The following is a 12,025-nucleotide window of genomic DNA, read 5'->3' on the forward strand; positions in this document are numbered from 1 at the left end:
CAATATGTCGAGTCTTTCGAAGCAACACACTAGCATCATATGGAGTTGGAGAAGGCGTGCAATCGCTATACCCAAAATGACTTAAGATCTTTTCCACATAATGAGACTGAAGCAGTGTGATCCCACCATTCTCATCTCTCAACAGCTTGATGTTCAAGATAACATCAACTACTTCTAGATCCTTCATCTCAAAACAGCGAGATAGGAAATCCTTAACCTCCATGATTAGATCAAGTTTGGTTCCAAAGATCAGTATGTCATCGACATACAGACAAAGAATAACTCCTTCGCCGCCACCATGGCGATAGTACACACAATTGTCACCATCGTTTACTACAAAGCCGGCAACAGTTAATGTTCTTCCAAACTTCTCATGCCACTCCTTAGGAGCTTGCTTAAGGCCATATAAAGACTTTAACAACTTGCACACCTTTCCTTCCTGACTAGGTACTACAAAACCATCTGGATGATCCATGTAAATTTCCTCCTTTAACTCTCCATTGAGGAAAGTCGTCTTAACGTCCATTTGATGAACAAGAAGACCATGTGAGGCAGCCAGTGATAGTAGCACCCGAATTGTGGCCAGTCCAGCCACGGGTGAGTAAGTATCAAAGAAGTCTTCACCTTCTTTCTGGGTATAACCCTTAGCCACAAGCCGTGCCTTGTAATTTTCAATCGTACCATCAGGTTTAAGCTTCTTCTTGAACACCCACTTACATCCTATAGGTTTACACCCATAAGGACGGTTAGTGATCTCCCAGATTCCGTTAGCTAAGATGGAATCCATCTCGCTACGAATAGCTTCCTTCCAGTAGTCAGCATCAAGAGATGCATATGCTTCTGAAATAGTCCTGGGCATGTCATCCACAAGGTACACTATGGAATCATCACCAAAGGACTTTGCAGTCCTCTGTCTCTTACTCCTTACAAGAGTTTAATTGTCATCCTCAACAGGATTCTCAACGTGTTCCATCGCAATGGTGGCTTCAGGAAATACAGTGAATTCCTCACTAGATGGAGTAGGTATCTCCTGATTTGATGAACTCGACATATCCTTCATAGGAAATATGTCCTCAAAGAAAGTTGCATCATTAGACTCCATAATCGTACCGACATGCATGTAGGATACCTCAGATTTTATTATCAAAAATCTATAGCCAATGCTATGAAAAGCATAGCCCAGTAGAACACAATCCAAGGTTTTTGGTCCAAGCTTGCGCTTCTTGGGAATTGGTATATTGACTTTTGCCAAACAACCCCAAGAACGTAGGTAAGAGAGTTTCAACCTTTTCCTTTCCCATTCTTCAACTGGAGTCATGGTCTTATGCTTTATGGGAACTCGGTTTAGGACATGACATACAGTCATCAGCGCCTCCTCCACCATTCCTTAGAAAGACCCGATGTGTCTAACATGGCGTTAACCAAATCAGTTAGAGTTCGGTTCTTTCTTTCGACTACCCAATTTGACTGAGGTGAGTAGGGAGGCGTCCTCTCATGGATTATACCATGTTCTGCACAAAACAAATCAAATTCATTGGAAAAGTACTCTCCACCACGATCAGACCTAAGCCATTTAATTTTTCGATCAAGTTGGTTCTCTGCTTCAGCTTTATAGTTTTTGAAGAAAGTTAAAGCCTCATCTTTTGATTTCAGAAGATACACGTAGCAATATCTAGTGGAGTCATCAGTCAACGTCATGAAGTATCTCTTTCTACCTTTTGTCAACACACCATTCATCCCACAAAGATCAGAATGTATAAGCTCTAGTGGCGCCAAGTCTCTTGTCTCTGCAGTCTTATGGGACTTGCGAGGTTGCTTAGCTTGCACACATACTTGGCACTTGGAGCCTTTGATAGTAGAGATTTTCGGAATTAAATTCTTATTGGCTAGCCGCGTCATGCAACCAAAGTTAATATGACAAAGTCGTGAATGCTAAATATCAGACTCATTATTGTGGCAAACATTATTAATAACTTTAGTGCAAATATCACAAAGACAAGAGAAACAAGCCTCCGCTCTCATAGCCTTTTCCAAAAAATTGTCCATACTTAGAAACTACAACTTTATTGGACTCGAAACTAACTTAAAACCATCTTGACATAAACGGGAACCGCTAATGAGATTTTTATTGATGGACGGCACATGATGAACGTTCTTCAGACGCACGGTCTTCTCGGAAGTAAACTTCAGATCAACTGTACCGACACCTCGAACGATGGCATGTGACCCATTCCCCATCAGCACGGGAGAAGTCCCTGTGACCTGGTAAGAAGAAAACATAGAGGCATCATCACAAACATGTACATTGGGACCGGTGTTAATTAACCAACCAGGAGATTGAAATACTGAAAGGATGGTAGGAAGAATACCGTACCTAGATTCCTTCATATCAGTATCATCGATGACAGTATTAGTGGACTTGCCGCTCTTCTCATGTTCGCGCTCCTCAAAGCGGTTAGGACACTTCGGAGCCCAGTTATTAGGATCACCGCAGACATGGAAAAGTCCCTTCCCCTTCTTGTGAGAATTCTTTTTGAAGTTGGTAGCATGTGACGGCTTGTTCTTTGTATCAAACTTGCCTTTGCCCTGAGTTTTATTCTTGTTGTTTTCGAACTTGTTGGGCTGGGAGTTCTTCTTCTGTACCATGTGGGAACTAGAAGCTCCCTCGGCAACTCGGGCACGTGTGTCCTTTTCTCTCGCCTTCTCTTCAACATCAAGAGTACCAATGAGATCCGCAACGAAAAACTCCTGTCTCTTGTGTTTTAGGGAAGTAGCCAAATTGTTCCACGAAGGTGGAAGCTTGGCAATGATGCCCCCGGAAACAAATTTGTTTAGCAACACACACTTAAAGTACTCAAGTTCCTTGGCGAGTGACTATATCTCATGAGCCTACTGTACAACAGAGCGCTCATCAGTCATCTTGTAGTCATAGAATTGTTCCATGACGTACAACTCGCTGCCATCGTCCGAGGCACAAACTTGGCCTCGAGCACAACCCACATGTCCTTGCCGTTGTCAAACGACATATACGAATCCACAATGGAATCATCAAGAACACTCATAAGAGCGCCTTTAAAGAGATTATCGATCTTCTCAAAAGCTTCCAGCTGTGCTGGATTAAATCGCCCTCAGGCTTTCCCTTAGTGGCGTCATAGCAGCACATGGTCTGAAACCAGTAGACTGCTCTCGTATGCCACATCTTATATTGCAGCCCCTTAAAGGCAGGCGGTTTCAAATGCACAGCAAAACTACCCGGAGTAAATTGCCTATTATCAAGTTTTTGGATTGTTGAATGAGCAAATTACTATGAGTTTTAATCCGAATAAATAGAAGATAAATCATGACAGGACTAGCAGAGATTAAACTAGTCATGCGAACTAGCATAGTAGATGAACAGATCACATCTAGGGCACATACTAAAAACATGAATTCTACCACGGTCTTGAACAAGAAGGATAGAATCACATATGGTGCAGCGGGAGAAGCACCGCCGGCGTTGATGTTTCCGACCATGTCGTTGAGGATGAGGTTGCCGAGGTCGGGGAAGAAGTCGTCGTTGGCGAAGTCGTCGCCGCCAGCAGCCGCGCGAGTGCGCTCCCCAAAAACCTGATCACCCCTCTCCCATACAGGATCACGAGTAGCGGGGTTCCGGAGGCCTGCTGTCCCTTCTCGCGGTGCACGCCGGAAGGAGGGATGGAGAAGACTTGCATGGCGGCGCAATGATGTGGAACGGTGGTGCGAAACCAGCTAGGGTAGACGTCTGGTGCGGGCCGGGAATCGGAAACGGTTCAGTAATTAACGCGTCCATTAATTATTAATTAATTTTTCTCGAGCAGCAAAAATATAGATAATGTGCATAGCTCTGTCCTCGGCTCGGCTCAATCCTGCAACCCGGGTCGCGTTGGGACGAGGCGTGGCGAGCGTGTAGGTCTCCTCTTCTCATGCTCATACAAGTGGTAGAAGAGCTCACCTTATAAAGAGATGCAACTCCTTCTCAACTTCTGGGGTGGGACTAAACTTTAGTCTCACTCACACCACTCACATGTGTGCATGAATGGTCCAGGAGAATTTCAGAATTTTAGTTGGTCTTTGGGCCAAAAGCATACTAGCAAAATTCTAACACGCATAACCATGAAGACAGTCCATGTGTGCCTGAGCTTCCAAACAGTCCATGTGTCTTGGTACTGCTAAGAAGAGGAGTTAGCTTACGGATGTAAATGATGCAATAAACGCCGTCCACAAGTCACGTTTAGTTAGTTTTTGTTAGCTCGATAGATCATAAGTGGGCTTAAATAGGACCCGGTTTACATCCCTAAGTTAACTTAAGCTTGTATGTACTCTTTTGCTTTTATGAAGAACAATGACTCTGCTTACCGTTTTGAATTCAACTGTATAGTGAGTGAGTCCAAAATGGGAGCAACTAGCCTGAGCCCAAAACATCTGATTCCAGGGACACAATCATAAAACAGTTTGCCTGCAATATGAAAGAAATCTTATCCCTAGTGCAACGAAAACAATCAAGCCCCCAACAAAGCAAGTTCATATCACAACTCGAGGCACTGTGCAACCAAAGCAACAAAATCAGATCCTGCTCCAGCCGGCTGCAACAGACCCATGGTACATACATAACCAAGCCACATGGTAGTATGGTAGCATTAGTAGTACAAGCGTACACCAGATTATAGAGTTTCAGACAGGAAATACAACACATAATCACAATATTACACCAAATCAACAAGCGCAAAGTCATCATAAACGCAAAGCCTTAAATATACAAGTTGTGATGGATACACATAGACTGAGTGTAGCTCCTTGCAGCCTCGCCTTCAGACCTTGGTCTAGGGGATTGTAGTACTGGGACGCTCCAGAATACCAGCATGCATGAGCAAAGCCCAGACGTGAGTCACAAACTCGCCTTCTTCCGCAAGAAGTTCTATGTGACCAGCTACATTGTTAGATGGGGCGATATACACCATCATCTCGGCCCAGAAATCTGCCAATAGGTCCCACCGGTTCGCATGATTGTCCATGCTCTCCAGCGCTTTCCCCAGCACAGCACCATAGGTGAACAATTTTCTTCCACTACCTACGACATACTCTAGTTCACTAAGCTTTTCATACTTTTCCCTTGGAGAGACGAGATCATGTAAAATTTCTTTGGCTTCTTTTACCATCTCATCGAGAGCACACTTTGTTTCTGGTGCACTGCCTGGAAGCAACGTTGGTGCAAAGGCTACCAAGTAGGTACAATACTTGGACAAATAGTGGCGACAACTTGATTCGGGTGCACATCGTGTGGGCGTTTGATTGTATCCGAGATCTCACAGAAGCTAGTCGCGACATGCCATGCCAGTATGGTGTCGGTCAGTGTATATTCATCGTTGATCTGGCATGCACCGCATAGTTCATCACTCATGCCGTGTCTCATTAGTGCGGAGGTTCCATGTGAAAGATGTCCGTTTGTTGAGTTTCTGATAGTCCGTGCCACTGCCCTCTTCACTTGCATTGGCAACTCCACAGGCTTGCCTGCTTTCTCAGTTGGAAGGAGATGCTTCAACCGACGCCAGTAGCTGGAACTAAAGGAATCAAGAACCGAGTATTGGCCAATAGTGTTGCGCCAATAACGAAGCCACTTGTGAGGTCGTCCATAACATAAAAGAAGCTTCTCAATACGGGTGTTCCCTTGCCATGATGGATGTGCTACGTACTTACAAACAAAGGATATTTTTGCCCAGTCAGAGACACAGTAAGACCATATCTGCAGGAACTGAGATACCGACAGTGCAGCCAACGCTAGTACGGTAACCAGGACATCTTGTGTGCTGGTTTCTACAAAACGACTATCCAAAATAGAGCCGTGCCGGTTCAAAACACTAAGAGACCATGCACCAACTGCTATACTGACCAATGTGAGGGTGAGTGAAAGAGCATAATACCTTAGCTCGTTGCCATACGTTATGGAGGCATATTTGGTGAAGAAGAAATCATAGAGGAAAGCCAACTCTGCTTCAATCACTTGAAATGCTCTTTCATAGTCCTGTTCTGTTTGCAATAGCCCATCAAGAACAAGATCACGAGTCTTGTCAAGCCCAGATTCAGGACAAGTGTAGCCAAAGTATCGCCGAACCACCAGATGGAACAATGCGAATGAGAGACACAGATCCTTGAGACGACGAATAGGAGGTCTATAGTAAGATGACAAGATACCGATGTTGTCACACCAAATGTTATCCAGTGTTATTGCATTTTCTCCAATTGTTGCCTGCCCAGAATGGATTAGAACCGGGTACTTGTATCCCTGCATGGTACGAGGGTCGTAGGATGTGCTGAGTTTGTGCTCACCCTTCATGTAGAGGGCCAGCCACTTGATGCCATTGTCCGATGATGGTTTGCTTGCTAACGATGCAGCACCCCACTGCTCAGCCGTTTTAATTCCCAATAGAAATCCCACGACGTACAAGCAACCAATGAAAGGAACAAGGCGACTGGAACTATGCTTCATACCGAATGTATAAATAAAACCACCTAATACCGTGGCACTGCACATCGTGAACAAGAGACAATCACAGTAGAGCTTCATGAGTTGCTTGTTTTGATCGAGCTTCTGGACAGACATTGAGCTGGTGCCTCCAAAAAGCATGGCCAGAAACATTGCCCACACCGGGTACAACTCGTTTTTAATTTTCCCCGCCTGCATCAGTCCCACAGTGTAGGAGAGAAGTGGGAAGGATAATATAAACACTCCGCCCACTCCATATCTTATAATGATGCTCCGAGATTGACGCCTCCTGGGCGAGAGAATGGCAAGGGCGATCATAAACACAGCCGCGACGATGACAAAACCTTCCACGCGGTCTACGCTCTTCCTTGGTTCCACATATTTGTTGACCCAACGCTCTGTGTAGTTTTTGCATACTTGTGCTTCCATGGTTGTATTCATTTCCTTCTGCATATGTTATTCAGGTAGAGAGTGTGAATTTGATATACCGATTGGACAAAGGGAAATGCATACGAGCACTGGTGTGCATGGGGGTCGGAAGCCAACTTCTATTTTGAAGATGCATTTTGCTAATTCTTAGGGGGCATGCACAACTGACAAGGGCTCCAATGGCATGCATGTCACTAACAATTATTCCATTCATTCATTATTATAAGATGCTTTAACTTTTTTGAATCGAATGTATATAGACCATTTTAACATTTCAGTTTGTATGTACTTCATATTAAAATATTCAAAACATCTTATAACAATGAATGAATGCAGTAACAGTTGATAAGCACCCCATCAACATGCATGCATGTCAATAATAGCCAATTGTGGCGAGGAGATTGTGTGATCCATGGTAGTACAACGAACTAGGACAACCCCCCACAAAAAAAAACTAGGACGATGGAAAATCTAGGAATTTTGATCTGGGTTTTGTTTATTCTCTAACAAGAGTATTATTTTGTTTGGAATTAGCACAATGAACTTCTCTTGAATTGGTAGTTATCTACTCCCTTCATTTTTGTATACAAGGCCACTATCAAAATTACAATTTGCAATTATACAAGGCCACTAACATCAATCAAGGTAAAATTGATGAGGTTTTCCTCGTACTAGCAACCGATGACATTAATACCCCTTGCATGCATATGGGAGTGAGGAAGCTTGGTTTTCGTGTACCACATTAATCAACCAACAAGGAGTGAGAGGGTTGTCTTATTGTGCGTTGAAGAGAAAAATACATATTAATTAACACATCGAGCGAGGAGAAAAGAAAAGCTTGAACATTGGCTTAAGTAAGCATTAATTTTTATATTGATACCTGTAATATGGGTTTGTGGCCATGTATACCAAAATGGAAGGAGTAACATATTTATTAATTTCAAAATCGCCCACTATACCTAGCCTAAATATGTTACTGTGATATGACGCACCAAAAAAAATGGTATTAACAATGAAAATAATAAAATAGACTAATAATATAGGACTAGTCTAGCTGGCAGCCGGAGGCTCGTTAGACCGCGAGCGGCCGACGAGAAAAAGGTAAGCCCCTGCCCCTGTCCCAGGAAAGTCACTACATCTACTCCCCACCGCATACTAAGAAGTGCAAAATTACTGTGCAAAAATGATAAAAAAGACACTGCTAATTAATCATCATATATGGTCTCTTCTCATGTAATGGATGCCTGCATGCCGCTGCATTAATATTTTTCATGTTCATCCCTTGTGCATTAATTTTCGGTTTTCAAAATTATAAAAGACATATCTTCTAAACCGCGTGTCGAAATTTAGATTCATTTTCACCGTTGAAATCCTTGCGACGTACTCTTCAAAAGTAAATCCCGCATGGGGATGCTTTGACAAACTAGTATTCCTGCCAACTAAACATCAATATATGTGCAACTAGACTACATTGCTGCACCAACTGAGCATATGCGTGTGCCAATAGTCCTGACAACTAAACATCAATATGTGTGCAATCAGACTATATTGCCGCGTCAACTGAGTATATATGTGCCAAGATAGTCCTGCCAACTAAACATCAATGTGTGTGTAACTACACTACATTACCGCGCCAACTGAGTATATGTGTGTGCCAATAGTCATGCCAACTAAACATCAATGTGTGTGCAATTAGAAAATATTGCCGCGCCAACTGAGCATATATGTGTATAACTAGTCCTGCCAATTAAATATCAATGTGTGTGCAACTATACTACATTGTCGCGTCAATTGTGTATATGTGTGTGCAACTAGTGTCCTGCCAACTAAACATCAATGTCTGTGCAACTAGACTAAATTACAAGCCAACTGAGCATATGTGTGTGCAACCAGTCTTCCTGTCAACTAAACATGAATGTGTGTGCAACTAGACTACATTACAAGCCAACTAAATATTAATGTGTATGCAACTGGTCTTCTTGTCAACTAAATATCAATATGTGTGCAACTAGACTACATTATAAGCCAACTAAACATCAATGTATATGCAACGATGTAATTCTCTTCGCCACCCGAACACCCTACCAGCCATCTTCAATCATTGCAACAGAAGGAACCCCAATGGTGTCGAGTATAAATGACTCGGATCAAAGTAGCATAAACAAAGCAAATGATGGTGCTCTACATTATAAGCGATGCGTTGGGCGTTGGCTGAAGGCATACGCAACTCTTAGCGCTAGCCATTGCTGCTACCTCTCGTCTTGGGCAGCCGCAGCGCCAGGAGCCACGGTGGGAGTCTGCCTGCATCGCTGCTACCTTGTCGTGTCTCGTCATTGTTGTAGCACCAAACGAGAGGGGCACAGTCACAGCCGGCGGAGATATACCAGCCTATTTGCCCTTCCTTCAAATCAATCCCATCCAAGAGCGCCTTCTTCTGCAACTCCGGCGAAGGGGGAAAGCTCACTCCACCTCTGCGATGGAGCGCTCGGGAGGTGGGTCGGCGGCGGCCTGCGCTAGAGGGGTAGAGGCGGACGGCGCGAGGTGGAGCGGAGGCGGCCTGAGCGAGCAGGGCGGAGGCTACCGGAGTGAGCAGGGTGGAGGCGGCCAGCGCGAGTTGGAGCGGAGGCGGCCTGAGCTAGCAGGGCGGAGGCGGCTGGAGCGAGGGGATGAGGACGAAGGGTGTGAAAGCGGGGTAGTTGGCGACAAACGCTAGTGGATGAGAGAGCCCGACCAGGTAACACCTGGCCCGTGCTCGCGGCGGTTCGGGCGAGATCGTGCGTCCAGGAGCCGGCCGCTCGCGACGCCCAAAAAGTGTGTATGCACTTTTAAAATTTTAGAAATAATATATACATGTTACCTACCTAAGTTACTTTCAACTATGACTAGGCTTAAAATGGATGTGTGACTCGCACATTAGCTTCCTCTTTGACCAATCTTCACTTCATGTCCCTGACAAAAAAGGTCCGCTCTTTGACCCCATCGGAAGCACCAAGTGCCACCACGCACCAGGACGTCGTCGCAGCTTGCACATATTGCGTCGGCGGTGGCCAACCGCATAGATTGTTGTGCTCTGAATTCCGGCAACCTCGAACTCAAACTGACGCACGATCTCCTCTCTGGCGCAACCTTGAACTCGAACCAGCGAGTATTTGGCGAGCGTCAACTTCGCCTACAGCATCACGAAGTCCTGCCCGATGCACGACTGTGGGCCAAAGGTGAAGGCCAGCATCGCGCTTGGGTGCTTTGTTGCTTTGACCACGCTGTTTTTCGGCAGGACGGTGTGGATGGTGCGGCTTAATTTGGCAAGTAAGCGTTGAGATCTACTCTTTCCGTCCCATGCATAACATAAGAATGGTTTTTAAGCTAATAGTCTGAAAAATGTTATTATGTTATGGAACCGGGGGCGGGGGGAGTACGTAGTTACTAGTTAGTTGCCACTCCAGAAGTCTAGAAAAAATCATTGGTGGATGATGAACATTTTATTTTAGGTTGCTATAATACTAAGCCGCCTTACGTTTTGTGTTTCTTATAGCATTAATAATTCTAAACTGCCTTAGGTTTTGTGTTTCCTAGCATTAACTTGACATAAGAAAGTCTTAGCCTCTACACTCAGTGGCGAAGCCAGCTATCTGGCGAGGTTTGGCGCATGCCATACCTAAACTTCGACCCAAGTACGTACGTACAGTATTACTTTGATACAATATTTAAGTTTTAAGCTGCGCTTAGCTGCTGATGGGTCGAGTCCGTGGCTTGACTACACGTCACGTCTGCACATGGATTACGGCTGAAACCTTCCGAGTTTGGACTGTGCGTGTACTTGTTCTAGACCGTGATCTGCGTGACGGAGGCACAACAGGCAGGGCAGTACGCCGGGGCGGTGGCGCCAGTGGCAGGTGGCGGCCGTTCACCGGCGAGGCGAGGTGAGGCTCTGACCGGTATATGGCAACGCCCACTCGGCGAGGCCGCGAGGGTGAGCAGACGGCGCCACGTTAACTGAAATTGTTTTTTGTTTGCGAATATGTTAACTGGAATTGGACTATCAGATCAAATATTTCTCCGATTTTAGTTTATCTAGTGCCTTTCCTTTGTTGAAATACTAATGGATTAATTTCCTTTATTAAATTGGTGAACATTCATCCATATAATTTAAATCTAGTGATGTATTTTGAGTGTCAGTACTCATTTTTTAGATTTGTCTTGTATATTTGCTAAATATAAAGTAGTACATCTGTCTCAAATTATTTGTCTTAACTTTTTGTAGATATGGATGTATTTAATACTAAAACATGTCTAAATACATCTATATCTTAGGCATACCTACGACTAGTAATTTGAGGCAGAGTAAATATACATCTAATATTCTAGCGAGCCTTTATAATCATATTATACATGGTTTTCTTTTTTACAAACTCCGCCACACCTGAAAATTATTCCTGTCTTCGCCACTGCCTCTACTTATATATAAATTATATATCGTGACGGGTGATGAAATGGAACAGATTAGACAAACATAACTTCAAAACGGAGCACCAAACGAATGAGCAGCAGCATATTACCGTAGCGGCCGGGCTTCGTCTCCGTCCTGCAGGCTGCAGCTAGCGCGCGTGCGCGTCCAACCGTGTCTTGGGCTAGCAAGGAATTAATTAGCGAAGCAGTGGGAGGGAAACACGCAGGCTAGCTAGGCCTAGCTAGGAGGCATATATTGCCCGCCCAGTGCGGCGAGGGGGTCGACGATCTCCAAGTCGTCGCCCTTGCCGTCCAGTTACCGCGCGCCGCTGCGACGCACACCACACGTATGCCGGGCGAGTGGCCACAGAGGCATCCTGCGCAGCTTCCTCCCTCCCTCCGTGCCTATCTCTTATCACTCGCTCGCGTCTTCCTCCTCACACGTAGCTATTCCCTGTCTCCTCTATCTGTCACTATGTGTATCCATGCATGTCACTTCGCCCCAAACCCTCGCCTATGACGACGGGCAGTCCTGATCTTGGGTGTTGCGCGCCACGTGCGAATGCGACCTGCCCGCCTACCAGATCCAGGTGGTGGCCATAATATCGGCGCTGCCGGCAAGCAGTGGCACTCAATGCAGCTGCAGCTGCT

General features: G+C 45.0%; 1 protein-coding gene across 3 annotated transcripts; it reads right to left on the reverse strand.

The window, feature by feature from the left end:
- Nucleotides 1-4,519: 4,519 nt before the first annotated feature.
- Nucleotides 4,520-11,742, reverse strand: LOC119278340. 3 transcript variants are annotated; one of them, XM_037559701.1, is made up of 3 exons: nucleotides 11,485-11,742; nucleotides 5,937-6,946; nucleotides 4,520-5,707 (listed from the first exon to the last, which is right to left on the reverse strand). In XM_037559701.1, exons 2-3 carry the CDS (start codon nucleotides 6,938-6,940, stop codon nucleotides 5,701-5,703), a joined length of 1,011 nt encoding a protein of 336 aa, XP_037415598.1. In that variant the 5' UTR covers nucleotides 6,941-6,946; nucleotides 11,485-11,742; the 3' UTR covers nucleotides 4,520-5,700. The 3 variants fall into 3 exon arrangements, with proteins under 3 accessions (XP_037415598.1, XP_037415597.1, XP_037415596.1); XM_037559700.1 differs by having other exon boundaries at nucleotides 4,520-5,840; nucleotides 11,485-11,730; XM_037559699.1 differs by having other exon boundaries at nucleotides 4,520-6,946; nucleotides 11,485-11,729.
- Between the last annotated feature and the right edge of the window lie 283 nt (nucleotides 11,743-12,025).

The sequence above is a fragment of the Triticum dicoccoides genome, chromosome 3B (genome assembly GCF_002162155.2).
Source record: "Triticum dicoccoides isolate Atlit2015 ecotype Zavitan chromosome 3B, WEW_v2.0, whole genome shotgun sequence".
Taxonomy (NCBI): domain Eukaryota; kingdom Viridiplantae; phylum Streptophyta; class Magnoliopsida; order Poales; family Poaceae; genus Triticum; species Triticum dicoccoides.

What these genes read in the sequence shown, in the direction of transcription:
- LOC119278340 (XM_037559699.1), bottom strand. Translation starts at nt 6,940, where the DNA reads ATGAATACAACCATGGAAGCACAAGTATGCAAAAACTACACAGAGCGT.